Source organism: Anarrhichthys ocellatus, unplaced genomic scaffold, assembly GCF_004355925.1.
Source record: "Anarrhichthys ocellatus isolate YVR2014 unplaced genomic scaffold, GSC_Weel_1.0 scaffold25, whole genome shotgun sequence".
NCBI classification, from domain to species: domain Eukaryota; kingdom Metazoa; phylum Chordata; class Actinopteri; order Perciformes; family Anarhichadidae; genus Anarrhichthys; species Anarrhichthys ocellatus.
Window position 1 is genome coordinate 247,525 of NW_022280055.1, and position 20,436 is coordinate 267,960.

The 20,436-nt window shown below is 39.7% G+C and overlaps 1 protein-coding gene across 5 annotated transcripts; it reads left to right on the top strand.

The window, feature by feature from the left end:
* On the top strand, positions 1 to 17,871 carry tagapb (T cell activation RhoGTPase activating protein b). 5 transcript variants are annotated; one of them, XM_031861615.1, is made up of 15 exons: positions 1 to 1,365; positions 1,503 to 1,590; positions 2,179 to 2,264; positions 7,805 to 7,975; positions 10,720 to 10,884; positions 12,821 to 12,862; positions 13,352 to 13,436; positions 13,543 to 13,596; positions 13,928 to 13,991; positions 14,280 to 14,425; positions 14,764 to 14,925; positions 15,120 to 15,229; positions 15,590 to 15,776; positions 16,060 to 16,141; positions 16,261 to 17,871. In XM_031861615.1, the coding sequence occupies exons 2-15, from the start codon at positions 1,531 to 1,533 to the stop codon at positions 17,388 to 17,390; spliced, it is 2,544 nt and encodes an 847-aa protein (XP_031717475.1). In that variant the 5' UTR covers positions 1 to 1,365; positions 1,503 to 1,530; the 3' UTR covers positions 17,391 to 17,871. The 5 variants fall into 5 exon arrangements, with proteins under 5 accessions (XP_031717475.1, XP_031717474.1, XP_031717473.1 ...); XM_031861616.1 differs by having other exon boundaries at positions 155 to 236; positions 1,119 to 1,590; XM_031861617.1 differs by having other exon boundaries at positions 156 to 236.
* Positions 17,872 to 20,436: the final 2,565 nt, after the last annotated feature.

Here is a 20,436-nt window from a genome sequence, read left to right on the forward strand (position 1 = left end):
CAGTTAGAAGAAGCTGTTCGGCAGCACAACAGGCGTCACTCTGCAGCCGCTCCCTGTTTCGTTCACAGCAGAGCCCTCAAACTGCTTCTCCTCTACTTGCAGACACACAAACTAACAGTACAGGACAGCAGGCGGTTGAGGACTTGCTCGGAAACACCAGAATGGACTCTCCAGATGATGGAGTTGCAGCGATGAGGAGAGGAAGCTGTGATGATGCTGCGGCGTCTCTACGTCCTGTGAGTATTGATCTGCCCATCCAAAGGCAAAGGTGAAAAAGATCCTGTTGGTGATGAACACTGCGTGTGACTCAGTGCGAAACACTGCTTATTTAAGTTTTTGCAGACTCATTAATCTGACAATTACATCAACATGTTGTTCATCAGCTTCTGTGTGTATGAGAGAGAGGTTTTGAAGGCTGTAACCTGAGGTGGATTGGTAGATGGTAGTGAGGTCTTGCGAGGGTTATTGGTGGGTCCAAACCTAAAAAAATCTTGTTTTAATCTTGTTTTAATATAAAGAAAATGCTTGTTGCTAGCTAAACACATAAGATTTCCGCATGTCAAAGGATTATTTTAGCACCTTATGTCCAGGATAATTAAAATGATGATGGGATGGGAAAAGTTAGCTGTTGGGGAGCAAATATTAGCTTTGTTAGCAAGTGACTGTAGTTATCTTAGGCACTTGCAAACAAAATACTGCATAGCTCTGTGATGTGTCCACATTCCACTATTCCACTATAAGTTGCACACTGTCAAAGTGCGCATAACTTAGTGAAATATAGTTATGTAAGTATGTTGAATGTCACCCTGGTCGTTCGTGTTCTGGTCACGGTCCATCATGAGTCAGTCTTTGTGTGCCAACATGGAACGGGCTGCAGAGAGAGAGGCCAGAAAGAGATGCTTTGTCAAGTCCTCCTGCTTTTGTTTGTTTTGTTTTTCTCTTTTTCTCTTTCTCTTCAGTTCTGATTAATCCAATTTCTCAGTTTGTCCAGCAATTAGAGCACAAGAGCAGCCTCAAAAAGATGTAAAATCTGCTTGTGTTCTTTCACCCAAATTAACCAAACAGCATGTGATTTCTTCTTTGGACAAAATGACTGGATATTTGGATTCTGCTGGCAGTGCTGCTTTACTCAACCGACCACCAACTCTGAGGGTTTCATCATCCATTACTGGGTCAAGTTGGAAAAGTCGACTTTCTTTAGGGAGGTTCTTAAAGTTACCCTTCAGTGAGGCAATTTCAGCTTTAAACATGTGTCTTTGTACGTATCGAATGATTGACTTTTTTTGCAGTATGAAAGCCTTGTTGTTGATGCAGACACACATTCAGGAAATCCAACGGAAACAATTTCTGAAGCAATCTGTTTTGGTAAATGAAGTTTGCTGAAGCATGCATCTCTTCTTCTGTGCAGCTTTCTGACTTCTAAGAATTCATAATTTGTTTATGTCTGTAATGCACATGCGTGTTCAGTTTCAACCAGTGGGGTTTCTGCACTTTGGTCCCAGGGGGCAGTAATGAGCCCATCACTGCTGGATGCTCCACAATGAGACGGAAAAGACGACAAGAAAATGTATACGGGAAAGCGACACGAAGGTCTGGCAAGGAGATTTAGACTTTGTCATGTTGTCAAAACAGAATTTGTCAGTTTTACAAGAGAAAACACACCATGGATTAAGACTAACTGGTTGTTTTGGTAATTGTGTGTCTGGTTAAGTTTCCCATCTCTGTTTAAGAGCAGCTCTGAGCTTTTCCTTCCTGCACCTCAAACCATCCTATTTTTAAAATTAAAAACATTGATTGCTGCACCACATTTCTCCAAAACTAACCACCAAATCTTATTTCTAAACAAAATGTAGGTGCAACATACAGTAGGTTAGTAATTTGACATTTTATATACAAAAGGATTAATCAAGAAAACAGTTGTCAGATTGATTGATTAAAAAAAAAAAGGTTTGTTACAGCCCTAGTGATGTTATCATCCAAATGTCCATGACAGTGGGACAATATGGAGACAAAAGATTCACCTACACTGCAGAGACAAAAATTATGCTATGAGACAGGTTGTAGCTAGTGTTTGAACATCACATTAATAAAATAGATATAAGAAAGGCCATATTAATAGATAGATACATATATATAAATATTGTATCACTATTACAATTCCTCTGTTTTTTTTTACAGCACCTCAGACACTTGGCTCAGAGACGACGCTCGGCCCCGTCACTGGTCTTTGGGAAGGCGTTAGGGATGCCATGGTCTCCTATCAGGTGTGTGCATCATTGTTTTTAACCTTTTTTTATCCATTGAACATTTTCTAAACATAGATGATAGTTTTCTGTAATGCCCGCTCTCCTATTCATACACTCCTAACAAAGAGTAGCAAGCACAATCACAATCTTCAGTTCCAGCAGCTAAAAGAACAAAAAAACATGAGGGATGAAGAGAAGAAAGTAAGGTATCAAACAGATGAGAGATGGAGGAAAAACTGAGATTCTAACTAATGAATCCAAATTTTTGAGCTTTAAAAACATCTGAAAGTTAAAAGATGAAACCTGAACCATAAGGACAAGAATAATGAAGATGTAATGCCAGTGATGTAGCAAAAACAACAATTGGTCTGCAGTTGTTTCCCCACTCGCAATGAATGTTTACTTCTAGCCTGCACAGCTTTAAAGCAGGTATATTGATGCAGATAGTAAATGTGTCATCTGAAATTTAAAAAAGCAGCTGTTCACAGCAGGTGCTGTCTGTTATGACATATTTCTGAGGAATTTTCTTCCTTAATTTGTTAAAAATCACAGAATTTTCTGGTGTGTGTTGAAATCTGCGTTGGATGCTTTTTTTTATGTATTCTTTGATCCGATATGTCCGGATCTAAATTAAGAAAACCTTTTTTAACTTCAGACCAGTGGCTCCAAACCTTAATAGATGTGAGTGATCTCAACATGTTTACTTGTCTTTGCTATTAACTTGTGTAACACTGGGTAGTTTTCTTTCTGCAGGCCTACTCAAAATATTAATCTAAGAAGGAAAGATATCACGCTTTACCCCCAAGAGCTCATAAAGATATGTTCCCTTTGTAAGGGGGCGGTTCATTTGCTTTTAAGGTTCACAAACCTCAACCTTCAGAAATCACTGTGTAGACTGTTTTAGATATTCAGGCAATGTCCTTTATTTGACACTGACAAATTGAGCATCTGGGAATATTTCATTAAATTATTTAAAGTGAGTTTGCACACACAAATCAATTCAAATATCAGTTGCAAAGTTTTGTGTTTTGCCCTTTACATACCCTGATTTTCCGCTCACAGACAATGTTTGGTAAAAAAAAAGTTGTGCAGTGTGAACAGTACAGCAATCTGACTGTTTCCTTCACTGCAGCCTCCGGCCTGCAGATGGCAGCGCATAGGAATACAATCTCAAATCACCTCGCGTCACAAAGGAGCACCTGACATACCATATAAAGAAACTTATTTTCCCCTCCCATTCATGTGCCCACCACGTGTGGAACAGAAACAGTCATGACGTCCCCTTGATATCACTCTGTTCAGGCCACAAGCACAGATGTCCCTCTGGGGGATTTACAGAGCGGGGTTTTGAGACTGCCACCTGCACAAACTCCTTTAACAATCACTTTAACAACTCTGAGGACCAGACTGGCTGAAATGAATCTGCCTACTATTTCAAATCATTATCTCAAGAAAACCTAATCAAAAGGTTATCATGTTCAGTCCTCAGATGGGCTGCAGTTGGCTCTTATATTGCATCATTTGTGACTTTTAGTAGCTTGAAGACATGAAGGTATTAGAATTAGATAAAAGAAAAGAAAAGCTGTACAAATAGCAATGAGGTGAAACTGAAATATAGATATTTTTAAAGCATTTTATTGAATCATCTTGTGACCGTATGTGTTCAGTGTTGATATGTTTGGTACCTGATGGGAAGCCCCGACCTGTGCTGTAGTTCTGGTTGCATCATATTGTGAGGTTGCTACTGTGAGGTAGAAAGTGAAATACAAACTTCTGGGGAGTAAACAAGGATGGTGTTTTAGTTTTATCTGCACACATTTTTAGAACACAGAGTAACTGAGGGCAAAACTTATGCCAAATGCTGAGATGTCCACTGAAACAACCAGTGGGTGCCGTGCCTTGTATTGTTTGTTTTGAATTTGCAGGGTCACCTGTCTCGTTGTTATAGAGAGAATGCTCAGCTTCTTAATTTTACAGGAGCTGCTTCTTCATACAATTTCTCTTGAACACCGACCAACTTTATTTAGGTAAACAAGAATCAATTTCACCCACTGAGGTTTATTTTGACCAGTGAGATTTTCTGTGGTGCAAAGGAGAAGCTGCCTCTAAGACAATGTTTCTGTATTACTGTTAAAAACTCTTAAATTAAATCTGAAACTTTAATTCAGTTCTGGGGTCATGTCCTGTTGGAATCTGGGGCTTTTACAACCCGGGAATTGTATTTGAATAGCTGATCTCCATCGTTAACACACATTATATTACAATTTGAGTAATTGTAGGGAAACAAATAATAAGGTAAAAGATTCAGCATTTCCCTATCAGAATTGAGTTCCTAGCATTGTTGAGAAAGGTTTGAAACTCCATTTAGATCTCCATCTGCAACGTTATAACAGCAGAGAAGTCCAAATAATAAAACATTTGATGTACAGTCCTTGTTATTTTATTGTCAGGTAGTAGGGAGGGTGGAGGGGACTCGGACCTCCAAGCCGATTTCAAATTCTCAAGGACTGAGCACTGCTTTAGTTTTCTGATCAAGAAGACCCTGCGTCACTGAGACAGCAGTACTTGCTTGAAGGCTCTTGTCAACAGCCAAACTTTCTTTTAGTTTGATCTTTGTAACGTTATTTTTTTTTGCGCCCAGTCAAGTCAGATTCTGTCTGGTATAAAGGCACTATGTAAATGCCGCCCGTTTACCGTTTACTGTGTTAGCTCTTCATCACCTCCTCTTCTATGTCTGATATTTAATTCTTTAACCTTTTAGAGTTGTTGTCACAGCGGTCAGGCAAAGACCCCCGGAGCATCCAGTGGGCGAGTCAATCAAAAGCAAATAAGAGAAATGTCAGACCTTCACGTCCCACTCTCAACACACACACACACACGTTGTGCATTTCCTGAAGGCGGGGGACTTCGTGGGTGGTAGTTTCACTCTAGTGGGACAGCCGCTGACGTAGATAGTACCTCATCACCATAAAAAAAATACACGTTAAAGATAATTAGCTATGTATTTAGTTAAATATTTGATTTGTTTCATTTTATTTTCAGAATATTTTCTGAAATGTGTCTTGCATCCCAAAGTATACACTGTTTCACATATACACAAAACACAACATTTAACCAAACACAGATACTACAAACATAAAATACATCAGACACCACAAATAAGTAGTTGCAGTGCAATCAATTTAATCGCTACCTTTTACTTTTGCCCACCAAGGGGCCAATTGACTTCTTGTTTTACATTTAATTTAATAGTCTTAATAAGACTATAAGTGAAACTGTTATTAATTATATAAACATTACTTATATCAAATAATGACAAGTGTTTTTCAAGTAGTTTGTGAGCTATGAAGGAAAATGTTAAACATGTTTCCCCGGGCCTTCCCCTACTATATTATGAGATTATTCATATCAAGGATGCAGTGCAGAGAAAATCAAACAAGTGATTGTTTACAATCTACTTTTATTATATACATTTTAGACAATTAGAATATGACTTTTGGTTGTATTCAAGGAATAATTTGACAGTGAGTTTGTTTTCTTGCAGAGAGTTAGAGGAGAAGATAGATACCTCTGTACATCTATACATATGAGCATACAGCCAGGAGAAGGCTAACCTTAGCTTAGCAACTAGCTTTGCTCTGTCTGTAAGAAAAAAAGAAAAAGTTGAAGCTCTTGTTGTTTTAACTTTGGTTGTTGTTCATTTTTTGCTACCTTGGAATGAACAAGGCTATAGCCGGTACGCTAAGCTAACAGTAACATCTCCTGCTGTCTTCATATTTTACGGGCAGATATGAGAGTCGTAGGTCGATTAAAGTATTTCTCCCAAAATGTTGAACTATTACTTAAATGGATAATAGCAGTTGCGTTATGTAGCAGTGGTTCATGTTAAATAGTGATTATATAACTACTATTTTGTTGTTTTCTGTTTGCATTTACACATGTTGAGAACCACCAGTTGGAGTAGTTGTTTTATTTGCCGGGATTTTTATGTGTCATCTTCAGTGGGCCAGAAGGGTAACAGGGAAAGTACCTCTGCTGCAACAATTTGAATTTCTGCCCTGAACCCAGAGTCAGTGGGAAGAGTAATGACCAACATTGGTTTCATAATCATGTAGAACAAACTCTTACTTCTTGTGTTTGTACACCTTGACTTAATCATGTGTTGATTTGGTGCACATTTTCTACATGACTGCCGCAGTGACCTAACCAAATAGATTTTTTTTTAAACTACAGATTATTTTATGGTGAGATATCAAATAATTGAGTCAGGCTGTAAACATCATGTGAGATGAGAGGTAATCCCCAGAAGAATCAAGAACCGCAGCCAAAGTCACTGCTTGTTTTCTGTTTAAAGATTAAATCTGTTTTGCTGTTGTCCAGTTGTGTGCAAAGTTGTAGACATATTAAATAAAAAAGTCCCTCCTCGTCTCCGCTCCAAGCAAATCAGATAGTTAACACTAGTGTGTTATTCTAAGAAGTCTATAATGAAATAATATCAGGTTATTGACATGATATTGATCTGTTATGGTGGACAATGCCTTCACACACAGATCTGACATTTTTCATCAAATCAAAACCTAATTCCACACTCTCTGTGGTATTTAGGAAAGGATCAGAGTGTTGGAGGCTATTGATTAGAATTAGCGATATATCTTTTGTTCTTCAGGTCACTCTTTAGTCCCCGAAGAACAACCTAACCTTTGGAGTTGTTGCACATCAACTTTGCTGATTGTTTGGTGGTTTATTATCGATTGTTTGGTGGTAAAGTAAAGTTTTGTGACTGCATGTTGCACGGATGTGACAAAATCTGTCCACAGACAGACGGACATACACACCTGGCAAAGTAGCCTTCTCAAAACAGGTGCTGTGGTAGTTTCTGCTAGGTGTCTTCAGGACCACATTTTGCCATGATGCACAAGGTGAAAACAATACCAGCTGCACGCACACGCACACACACACACACACACACACACACACACACACACACACACATGCTGTTGGGGCTGGTAAACATTACAAGTTGCAGCAACAGGAGCTGTTTTTTTTTTCTTTTTTCAGTCTTTATGCTCACTAAGCTAACGGTCTCTTGGCTTCAGCTTCATATTTACACTAACATAGACACATACCTGAGTTGTATCAATATTCTAATCGAACTCTTGGCAATAAAGCAAATAAACATTTTTCCCCCAAATGTTGAACTGAAAAAGTTTGCGTCTTTGACTTCCCACGCCTGTCAACCAAGCACTGATTCTTGTACAGTTGGTGGTTTCCCATCAAATACAGAATTTTAGGATGTTTTGTTTTATTGCTTTCCATTAAACCATTTACTGTAAGACCAAAATGTATTTTTGGAATGATACAAAAAAAAAAACACAGTTTAACATTGGTGACAATAAATGTTTCAGATGTTCCAATGGCATCTGAGTTGTATGGCCATAAGAGGTTGGAAAATGTTGCAAACAATTTAAAACCATGTAATCCAGAAACAAAATTACCAAATTTAGACTTGTCTGGCTGCGGGTTGTCCCTTCCACCTCTTGTATGTCCTTTTCCCTCAGAGAGGAGGCTTCCTGTTGGGTCTCAGTGGAGCAGAGTCCGTTCGTCCTCGGCCTCACGAGTGAGAACGAAGAGCTGCTGCTGGATGAGTGTGTTCAGGTCACGGACGGCTCGAAGACCAAGGAGAGACACCTGTTCCTCTTCAGCGATGTCATTGTCTTCGCTAAACTCAAGTAAGAGGTGTAGATATTGATATACATCCCAGAAAGGCTTTGAAGAAAATCAAATAAGTTTCCACAGAACAAAAAGTTGACACATTTTTGTGACAGTTGGAATGGGATAGTGAAAGAGGAAGTAAAAACAAAACGTGTATTTTTGGTCTTCATACTCGGACTGTTAGGGAATCTCCCAGCAAACAAAACTGTTTGAGTTTAGTCACTCTGACCTGATATAAATAGAAGAAGAAAGCATGGTGGTTCCCTCTTAGTGGAGTCACATGAGGGGGAATAAATGTGTTTTTCTCAAAAACTAATAACATATATATTCAGCATATATTCAGCTGAAGTTCTGACAATATTACATATATTACATCTAATATCAATCTGGAAGTGAGGTGAATCCAGAAACATACCTTGAGAAATATATACTTTAATCACTTCTGTGTTATTATTATTACAATAATTACAATGAAAACCTCCCTTTACTTTGTTCCCGTTGGATGAAATCAACATGATCTGATCTGGCAGATTTCTAGTCGATTAAACTGAAAAAATAAAAGTGAACAAGCTTTAAGTTGTTGCTCATCTTAGTCAAATTAGAGCTGTTTGTCAAAGCCGGTGGAAGTTTTACAGCTCTTGAGTGGGAGGATAATCACACTCATCTGTGTACCACAACCTGCCCACTGTTCCAGTATAAACTGGGACTACAGTAAGATATCGTAAACAGTCTTTTGAGTCTATATATATATATATATAAATATATACATATATATATATATATATATATATATATATATATATATAGATATATATATATATATTGAGCATTCATTACTTAGAGAGAGAGTGTATATGGTACCATCAGTGTTCATTTTCTTAAAAGGTACTTCACTGATTTTACACATCAAATTCAGTTTACCAGTCATGTGGAGTATACCTTTGAAAACATAATGGCTTCACTGGCTCTAGAGGGAGCTTTATACAGTCTGAAAAAATTACCTTGATTATTTACCTCATTTTATATCCTTATTTCCCACGGCTGGATTATCAACCAGACCTCCAGAGGCCAAAAAAAACCCCAACTTGGTTCTCTGTGTGTCAGTTTATGATTTCAAGTAAAAATTGGTTTGGGAATAAGCATCATGAAATCACAAAATCAACCAACTCTCATTGCTGAGAGTTAAATGCCAAGATTGATACCATTCTCATGTCTGTCCAATAAATATGAAACAACCGCAAGCAGCTAGTTATCTCAGCTCAGCTTAGCATAAAGCAAGTATAAACAGGGTAGCCTGTCTCTCCCTTGTACCTTTGTTTATTAGGCTTTGATATTATGCTGGTGGTAATCACACAGCAAATCATTTGGAAAACTGTGTGCCATGTCATTTATATTAAATAAAATATAACAGATCTATCTTTAATCTGCTGTGTGCTCTGTGAATTATGCTCTTGCAGGTGACTCTTTACTTAAACAATGCACAGTGGGTCAGTGGGGACCCTCAATTCATATTTCCCCCACGACCCCCCAGTGTTTGAATCTGTCCATGTTTATTTCTCACAGCCTTTCTATTGATGCTAGAATGAACAGTCTGGAGGGACGAATGGTTCGGGTTAAAAATAGCATATTGTCCAGGAAATTGGAAGAGGAAATGTTCCCAGAATCGGGCAAGCGTGATTGTGGACCATCTATAATAGCATCAACCTTTCTATATTACCTCTGATTAGTTGCACATCACTTCTCTCTCTTTATTGCTACACCATAACACCTCCTGAGTCCTCAAGTGCACACCCTTTGTCTTCATACCTTTCTGACTCTTCTGCTTTTCCTTTCAATCTATCAGCGCTGCAGGATCCAGTCAGCACGCCTCTGCTGCAAAACACGCAGAGGTTAGCATGGGTCACGGCCCCAGAGATGCCGTGAACATCTGAGCGGGAATGATTCCCCGCTAATAATTTGTTAGGCACATTTTGTGGAAGCTGTTTTTAAGCTTTTCATTTAGACTCTACCATCGCCTCTCACAACGTCCACCTATCAGGACACAGAGAGTGCAGCGATATTGATGAAGGAGTTCAGTCACTTGGAATTGAGGGTTCAGTTTGTCCTACTTGATATTTCTGTAGTTTATAAGGCATGTCAAACATGCTGTTCAGTTTTAGCTTCACACCTGTTCAAGAGCTTAAAGCTTTTTTATTCAGAAATAGGAACAAGCATTCCTTGTAATGATTTTACTGCACTGACAAAATGTCCGCCAAATGCATCAGAAGAGCATTTTATATCTCTTAATCCTTGACAATCAATATTTGCATCAAAGACTATTCCTTGTGATGTTTTCATGTGCAAAATTCAGTCTTCCATTTAAGTGTCAGCAGAACCTAAAATGACTATATTTGAAATAGAGACGAAACGTGTAGTCACAACTCAACAAAAGAAAACAGACAGAAAGAAGGAAAATAATCAATAATTAATTAAATCAATCGTTGTACTGAGTATTATAAACAATAGTAATAATAAGGTAGTTGATCAGCCTTTCAGTTGAGGCCAAGAATGGTCCCCAAATCTTCTAAAGACAGCCTCAAGACAATCTCGTTGTATCACTGCATTCCAAAAAATGACTGTAGAAGGAAAACAAAATCTGTCACTGGGACAGAAATTTGGAACTGAAACCTGCATTTCAACCTTGAGAAACATTTGTGCGAAATGGAAACAGAAAGGACTATTTAAATGGCTATCGCCTTTGTTTCTGCTTTTGTTCGGACAGGTCGACTAGCAGCTACCGCCTGAAGCACAGAGTGAGCCTCGAGGACGTTTGGCTCTACGGGTTTGAAGATGAAGCGGAGGAAGAGGAGGGAACAACAGGGGACATTGACCTCAGGGTGACACTCGTCTTGGCCTGGGATCTCACTGTTTGTTTGGTGTGTTTTTGGTGAGCGCACATGCAGCAGATGACTCACATACAAACAGCCTTGTGTTGAGTGATTTGAATCACATGTGCATGCATGCCTGAATACACATGCACAAGCATGACAATGCTAATGTTTGGCTGTGATGATCTTCAGTTTATTGCTATTCTTCCTCTTACACTCCAATCGAATTTAATCCTTCACTCTAAAAGTGAATTAGGAGGAGATATCTCTTTAAAGGTATAGTGGGATTTAGGGATGTGCACGTATTAGTAGTGCCGGGAGGAAAGGGCAACTTTTGTTTTGTCATTTTTGGAGACGATAATGGTTTTAATCTTTTTTTTGACTAAAACATGATTAAAATGTCATATTTTTTCATGTGCAATGCAGACATGCACCACCTGTGGCTTCACATCACATAACCAGAGATAAAATCTGTTCCACAAACACAGAAGAGTGTAGAAGTGAAGTGTTGTTTTCACTATGAGATAGCCAGAGCCAGCTAGCCACCCGCAGTCAGTAGTTATTCACATCACAGTTTACAAGACCAATTCAACCAGCAGTAACCTCCAGTACTTCAGCTTATTTCTCTTCTCTCGTACTATGTTTATTGTGACAGTTGCCAAGAATAATTCCTTGTAAGTGACAACCCGCTTGGTATTCTGATTTTGATTTGAGCATGTCGGAAATAGCTCAATTTTGTGGACATTTTACACATTTTGCAAAACCAAAAATGTATATGAATCAAATTACTTCAATCTATCGCAGGCCCAGCTTCACGTTTTGTGCAGATTAAACGAATGAGATGTAGCATGTTAATTTGAGATATTTAGAGGTGCTGGATTATGTGTCCTTCAGTTAAAACCAGGCTAACTGTTTCCCCCTGTTTTTGTGCTAAGCTAAGCTAACTGGCTGGCTTCTGAGAGATTGGTATCGAATCATGAAACTCTTGGCAAGGAAGCTAATTTCGGTTCCCTAATGTTGAACTATTCCTGCTTCTTATTTGAAATGAAATCTGAGGCTGTTCATGGAACATTCACACATGTAGTAAATGGTCATTATGATCTGGTCATATGATCTGTGGCCTTCATGAAAACAGGGAAGTAACAAAGAGAAAGTCATCCCTGCAGCATCACAAGACAAAGAGGTTGCAAAATAGGAAGTGCGGAGCAGCTCAGCAAACCAGTTTTCATGTGAGGGGATTAACGTCAGATGACTTTATCTACAAATGCTGGCCTTTACCATAAAGACGAAGTGCAGGAGAAACACTGTGTCATACTTTTTGTCTAGGCAGGGTAACTTACTAAAATGAATGAAACGTTTCTCTTCAGTTAATGTCATCTGTCTCATTAAGGCACTAAATGGCACCAGTAGAGAAAGGTGGTAGTCATTTGTGTTGTTCATCGACTCCCACGTTTCTTCCAAAAGTAATTAAAACTTTGTGTTTGACACGCTATGTATTCCAAGAAGTTGATGAACCCCACTGGTGGGATTTGAGTTTCATTTATTTTCTGAATGTTTGTCTCTCGTAATGATTCAGTATGTGAAAGTTTCCCACACAAGGAGATGAACGTGTAAGAGAGACTGTAAGACACTTGCTCAATATGCACACAACCATATGATACGGCAAGCTGCCTTACTGAGGCCCCACTGAATAACATTTCAAAAGGTGAGGCCCTTTAGGTGCACATGTGGGCACACGTATCTGTTTCATCATCACGTTTCCACTCATGGACACCGAGCCGCAGTAAACCTAGTCTAGGAGGAAGTGGAAGGTGTCTCGTTGGGGGCCGCCGTGACGCTGCTTCCTGTACCCATGACTGTGATACAGTTTCCACCAGAGTTGTTAAAAGCCGCCGTGGGTGCACGCTTTGCCTCATTCCTCCCACTGTATCTATCTGCCTGTTTGATTCTCTCTGTGGATGAGTAACTCACACCATGCTGTTATTTTGCCCACAGCTCGCCTGAGGTTAAAGAACGCTGGTTAGATATTCTTCACAGGTAAGAAAAAACATTATTCACAGATTATGTATTTAATAGTCAATATGTATTCAATTGAAGAGCCTTTCAATTATCATAATTATCAGTTAGATAATACTCAAGCTACAACGTACAGCCATTTTGATCAATGTTGACAACATAGTATTGCTGCAGGTACCAAATTATCAGCGAAATCAATAACGATGTTCAAAGATTTCAAATGAATGTAGAAAAACGCTTCAACACATATTTTCAGATAACGTGCTGTCGACTCCAGCAAGATAACATCTTTAAATAATGAAGAGCAGTGTACATTTTGTCTCCAATACTAAAAATAAATAAATAAAGAACTACTTGATAGCATAATGAACCACTATAAGGATTGATACGCAAAAACATAAAGTAAGACAGATTTTGTGTCGTTAGGTTAAGTTAGAATATAGACTAAAAAGTGTGAATACTAAAAGAATTAGAAATGCAAAATGTAAATTTATGGGTATCTTTTCACAGAAAAATTAAAGACGCAAAAGCGAGAGCTGGTTGTGCTTCTTCCCCACCAGACGTCCTCATGAAGGTTTTGGGTGGCAGCATCACAGTAAGTCTCTCACTGCTCGCTCTGCCATGTCCAATAGAAACCAAAACATATTTCAAAAAGAGCTTTTTAGTAAATAATCTCTCTCTCTGTCTCTCTCTTCTTTCAGACTAAAACTCTAATAGGAGGTAGCATGGAGCAATTCATCGACTGTCCAATTGATGTAAGTAAAACCTCCATTTTAATGGCTTCTTGAGATTAAAGATATCTCTCCACTCATGTTGAGATCCGTGTCTGAAATGCATATACTGTAGCTGCAAAACAAATACATCTGAATCACAATTCAAAAGTGATTTTAAAAAGTTGTATGTGATTGATTGTTGGCTTGTCATGTGATTCCTTCACTCTAACTCGATGTGTCAGTAAGCATGAATAGCGAGGGTGTGTGGTGCTGGGCGATTGACAAAACACAACACCCTTCTCCCTTCTGTCCTAGTTGCATGCTGGTCCTCTTGTATACTCATCACCACATCCCCTTTTTTTTTTTTTACCAGGGCAATGCAAAGATCTGCGCAGTGTCAAAGCAGTTGAATAACCAGGAGGACAAACATCCCATTGGTGAGTTTGAAAGTGGCAGTTTTGATGGAGGGAGGGGCTCATTAATTGTGCCATGTGTAGCGATGAGACCACAGAGGACAACCACAAAGACAGAAAAGGGAAATGTAACTGCTGATAAGAGTGAGCAAGTGAAGAAAACTGTTGGCGCTCTGGGTTAAAAACTTGCACGTCTGGTTTTGTTGCCATGTTGCACTACTTTTGAATTGTTGTGAACAGGAGACTTAAATAAATGCTTTAATCTGTACGTATAATATATAACGTTGAATCAAACATTTCTGCTTCCACCAGAAACCAAGTGGAACCTGGTGAAGAGGCTCAGAAAGGGCTCTAGTTTCATCAACAAAGCACGCCGAGCAGATACCACGACTCAGCTGTTTGGACAGCCCCTCCGTAAAATATGCCCAGATGAATGTTCACTTCCCAAACCAGTCACAGTAAGTAAACCCTCTACCTCAAATGTCAGATCTCATCACTTCCTCTTGCCAGTCAAGTTTGTCTTAAAGACGAAGAGCTAATGTAAAACTTTTGTTTCTCAGATTTGCATATTGTTTTAAGGAATAGCACTACTCAAGACTGAATATAAGACAACTCATAACTAATAAACAAACACCTTGTTAGCTGAACTTTGGCAGCTCTTTGACAACAGGAAACCATGCGAGCGCATGCTCTGCACGTCGATTAGTCTCAGCCCATAATTGCACTCAACACACTCAGCTGGTTTCTGTCTTTACTATGATAATCTCACATCTCTCCGTCCCCGTCCTTTCACCAGGAGGTGCTGGTGTTGCTGAGGAAGAGAGGACCGTCCACAGAGGGAGTCTTTCGGAAACCTTGCAATAACAGGAACATGAAGGACATCAGAGAGCAGCTGAACAGCGGCCTGGAGGTGGACATGGAGGTCCAGCCAGTCGTTCTGCTTGTCGGGCTGCTTAAAGTAAATTCCCAAACTGTTACCATTTTATATTATACCATTAATAGTATGTTAGTATGCACAATATGAGGTCCATCCTTGATGCCTTTGTGCTATTTTTGTTCTCACCCACATCCAATCCTAAAGACAAGCACCAGATCATTTCTATTCATAAGCGCTGTGTCTCATCATCGACTCCCTCTCTTGTTCGCTTGCAGAGTTTTCTGAAGGAACTTCCTGGCAGCCTGCTGGTGTCTGAACTCTATGACAAGTGGATGGCAGCTCTGGACACTGAAGACACCCAGCAGAGGGCTCTGGAAATCAAGAAGTAAGCAATCAATACCTGCTAATGAGCCTAGACATTTACCAGCAACTGTGACCCCCAGCGTGTATTTGCCCATTTTATTTATTTATATATATGAAAGGAAATCTGTTGGAATCCCCATTACTACTGCTTATGTGGTCAAAAGTATACAGATGGATATTTTGAGTGTTGAATTTAGCAGAACATTTCCAATGTGCTCCATCTGTAGGCTGAACACAAACCACTTCTCCATTTTAATTTGTCTGCAGTTTAAAAGAAGGAAGAAACATTGAATTGAAAAAAAAAAACGAGCGCCAAACTAAAGTCTTCTTTCCTGTTCTCTTTTTTTTTTTCTTCCTTCCTCCTTTTGCTACCCGCCTACAGCGTGGTGGATGACCTCCCAGGACTCAACAAACTCCTCCTGCAGCATCTAGTCTGCGTCCTGCATCACATCCTCAAAAACGCTGACAGCAACAAGATGGATGCCTACAACCTGGCGGTGTGCATCGCCCCCACACTGCTGCAGCTGGACTGCACCCCGCTGGATGAGCAGAAGGAAAAGATGAAGAAGGTGAGAGAGATTTGTTATGAATATTCTTTCTCAGTTCTGGTGCTTTGAAGCTTTGTGGTTTCACCGTGCAGAAAACCTCAAAAAGGTTTCATAAAGTTACACTTGCACTGAATTTTGTTGGCTCTTTGTTGAGTTGAGGACTGATAAATACACGCACTATGTTGGTCGATTGAAGCAATGCACTGTGTCTGGACTGTATCTGTACCACAGCTTTGCTTTTCTGAATTCTTTATATCATTTTTATATTGTTGTTAATTGTACTTCTTTTTCTGATTTGTTGCAGGTCACAGAGCTAACTCAGTTCCTGATTGAGCATTATGAGATACTTGGAGAGAATACCCTAAATCTGCTGGATACTGATGAAGGTACATTTGCACATCACTCAAGTCTCTGTTATTACTGTATGATTGGGGTTGGGAACCTTAGATTTGACTTTAGTCAAATTTAGAGATCTTATTCATGTCTTTGTTTCCCCACTCTGCAGACTCACTGTCCTCCCAGCATCACGACTCTGCGTATGACAGCACCGACCCAGATGGAGATGGAGAGGCAGGAGAGACTAGATCATATTCCTCTCTCAGACCCAGCTTCACCGCCTCCTCTTGGCCAGCTGATGCCATCTGCAACACAAAGCCAGCGTTCAACCGTCGCTGCTCCGAGCCCATCATCCTCCACTCAGCTGACCTCGAGAGCCTGTGCAGTCACTCCAGGAGCCATGACGATTGCTCAGTGGAGAGGAGAGACTTTGAGGAGCAGCCTCTGAAAAAGCAGATCTCAGACGACTCCTTCTTGCTCAAAGGACGAGGTGGAGCGAGACAAGTGTCGTCTTTTCCAAAACTGAGCAGGAACTCCGACATGGATCCTCTGCCCTACATGGAAGGTAACTGCTCGTGCTCTTCCCTTGAGAGTGCTGCCTCAAATCAATCTGAAGGCTCCGTTTTCACCAGTTCCCCTGTGGGGTCGCCATCCTGCCCCAGGAAAGCAAACACATCCAACCAGCCTTCAGTGGCTGGAAAAGTTCAGCAGGACATTGCCAGGCCGAATTCAGAGGAGAAGAGGCATTCACAGTCCATGAGAGTTGCCAGTAGAGTCCTAATAAGGACCAGGAGCTTAGGGGCCTTCAGCAGAAACAGCTTGAAGAAAGACTCTCAGAAGGAAAACCCCTTCCCTTGTGAAACTCTCCAGGAGGACTCTCAGAGTGAAGCAGATCCACCAGCTGAGTTTCTGCGTAAACCACGCCCTCTGTCGGCCATTGAAGTGTTTAAGCAGGTGGACAGCAAGCTGCCCTGCAGGCCTCCGTCATACACGCAGGCGTTGAGGAACATGAGTCCTCCTCCGCAGTATGGATCAATGACTGTACACGATGCCATAAAGCTGGAGAGAAGGTCCCGTCCATCCTCCGTAAATTATGACTTCCCACCTACCTGTTCAGTCAATCAGTACATAGACTGTTTAGCTCAAGCAGCACAGGACAAAGCCAACGTCGTCGAGCAGCGGCAGGCTTTCCGCCAGAGAGCTATGTCCGAGTCTGTAGGTCATCGTGAGGTTGTGTCACGGAGATGTAGCCAGCCTGTGTTTGAGGATATTTCTTACGCCAAGGAGTCTTATGTTTGATTGACTTTAGAACTGTTTCACAGATCAGATTTTAAATATACAAACATGTTTTTGAGTTTAATACCGTGGGCAAAGCCTAAGAACCAGTTTTTAAACCGCCAGTTAGAAACCCGACAAGCTTCTTTTATTTTCATTCATTCAGAGACACAGTCACGTTTTCTTTTAATCGCAAGGCTTCATAGTAGCAGCTACTCCTTCCCCTTTGAAGCTGTGTTTTTGAGGCTGTGCCCACTGAGTAGCTCTGTGAGACAGAAATGCTTGTATATGTACATGAAATCCAGTCTGTTAATTTTTCACTGTTTCACTTTGAATGAATGCCAGCTATGTGCCGCCTCTACAGTTGCACTTTCTCAGTAGTACTATTTAGAGTACACCATTTAAAAGATATGTAGTTATGAGAGATATCTATCACAATGAAGCTATGAAAACACAGTTCACTGTGGATAAAATATGCTAAGACTTTCGATTTTCTATGTTTGGTTTGAAGTTGTTTTGGTATGAGTTATGTTGTGGTTTTTTTGTTGCTTTTTGTAAATCCTCTTCACCTTGCGTGCTCTTTTTTTTCCACTACATTAAAGCACTTTTCATGTGATAGACTATGCTTTGTAAATAAAATGTCATGAATATAGATGTGTAATCTTTGTCAAGTGGTTTCCCAGAGTCAAGCCATTGCACCAGAAATTGTTTTTGGTCAAATGGCAGAAAAATAATAAAAGGAAAAAGAAATGTCTTATTTCACTGTTTCTATGAGACCTTCTAGAAAGCTCATGTTGTGGTTCTGAAACGCTCCCCAGTCAAATAATGAGATAATGGGAGGGTGGGGGGGGGGGGGGGGTAACTCTTTTGGCTCAACTTCTCTTTGCTAGATGTGTTGCATAACAGAATCTATCAGGCCTAATTGAGAGAACAGCATGTTCTGGCACATATGCGGAAGCAAGAGGAAACCAGACTTGGTCACATGGGTGGATTTGGTTTTTCTCTGAATTGCTGTTCAGAGTGCACAATGATCTGATACCACGTCTCTTCCTTCCTTCGGTGTTTTAACACATCGTTTCCTTCCTCAACAAGTCAATTTAGTTCATCCAAAAGTTGCGATGAGATTGCAGCTGAGCATTTGGTAACATTTTTCATAGTGAAATTTAGGATTTAGAAGATAATCTGATAATGCTCATTTTACATAATCAGCAACACAGTTCAAAGCAACATTGCAAATATATATAATTCAGAAATCCATTACAGTAGACCTGCAGGAATGACTATATTTGTGAAGCATATGTTTATTTAACCTGTGTTAAACTCTTAACTCATTATTATACGCTTCCAATTAAAAAAACCTAATTAGCACCAATCCGACACAATGTCAGCAGAAACCTTTAAAAGCTCCAGAAAGGTGTGCTGTGTCAATTTGTGTTAGCTTGGACACATTGTTGTAATCGTGCATCACCCTCTGCAGCACAACCTCTAAAGTGTGAATGTAATCCTCAGATCTCACATGATCTTAATCAAGGAAGTACAAGAAAGTAACATTGGGGCAGCAGCATTTATTGTGGTGTGTTTTGATCACACTACGGGGACAAAGAGATCAACATGCAGCTTATATTGAGCTGATTCTCTGCAAAGAAAACATTTACCAAACCATTCAAAAATAAATGTGAGAGAACTGGAGTCATCAGCTCAACTCTGCTGTTCATCTGTGAGATATTTATTGAAAGACCTTGCCCAAACATGTTGGTTGCATTGCAGGTAATATCCAAACCTCGACTAAATTTGATGTTCAATGAATTATGAGCTTAAGTTCGCCAGAGCTTGAGTTATGATGAACATTTAGTTAAATTTTCAGAGAAAAGAGTTGCAGCCAGTTGCAGCACATTTACTGCATTGCTTCAAGTACAGATATACCTTTTAAACAGAGTGTGTGCTCATCAACAAACCAATTTCCAAAATCCAATCAACTAATGAACAGCTGCTCTTTAGCTGATTTTTAATGAACACATTGTACAGCTTCCGTGAGTGTAACTTACTACTGCCTGACCGCTGATTGAATATGAAATGCAGAGCTGCACACAGCATAACATTAGCTACATTTCAATCACTTAAATCACTTGTTAAATTATGATGAAATGACTCACCGTGTTTACCATATTAACGGTATCGGTAATGGTATGACAAAAATACATAAAGTGCGTAATCTCTGCTGTAATGCACTGACCCTACTTAATATCATGTTTACTTTCCATGATAGAGATTATAGAAACTGTTGTATTTGTATCTGTATTGCACAATAGTTATTTAGGCCTAGTGTATTAATTGTCCCCTGTCCACCCCATTTTGTACATTTTAAAATAATTACTTTGCATATGCTGTATGCTGCTTTTTGCCGACAGTAATTGTCTCCGTTTTAACCTCACTGCTCTTGACTGCTTCCATTGCCACTTAATGTACATGTTTCACTAAGAGCCTTTTTGCACTTGGATGCCTAATTACTTCGATTACCACCTAGTTTCCTGATTGCTTGAGTAACCTTTGTTTTAAAAAGACAGCAAGCGAGACAACTGAACGAGGATGGCTTTAGACTATAACGTATCATTTGTAAAAGTGAAATAAGGCTATGAGTGTGGAATAAAAAAAAAGAATAAATAAAAAAGATGCCGTTATGAGTCCATTTCTGCACTGAAACGAGATCAATGTGTGCCCTGCTGGTTGCGTAATATCGTGGCTTACATTCAACACTAACGAGGAGGCTAACACAGTGGCAAGCTGAACAGTTTACTCTTTAATAATGCTTAATGATTTGTGACAGCTGAAGCATAAACAATAAACCATGCAGCAAGGAGAAAAAAAACCTACTGTCACTGCAGCGGCAGTCTTCAGGTTTCACCTGCAAGGTAACTGGGTCCAATACCCAGACACCCAACAGGCTGTGCAATGCTCTTATTACTGAGTTTTGTAGTACCCAGAAACTTCAAGAACATGATCACAAAAACCAGAATACAAAACATGTAGTTAGCAGGAAACACAAGAAACTAGTTTTGATCCGTACAGAATT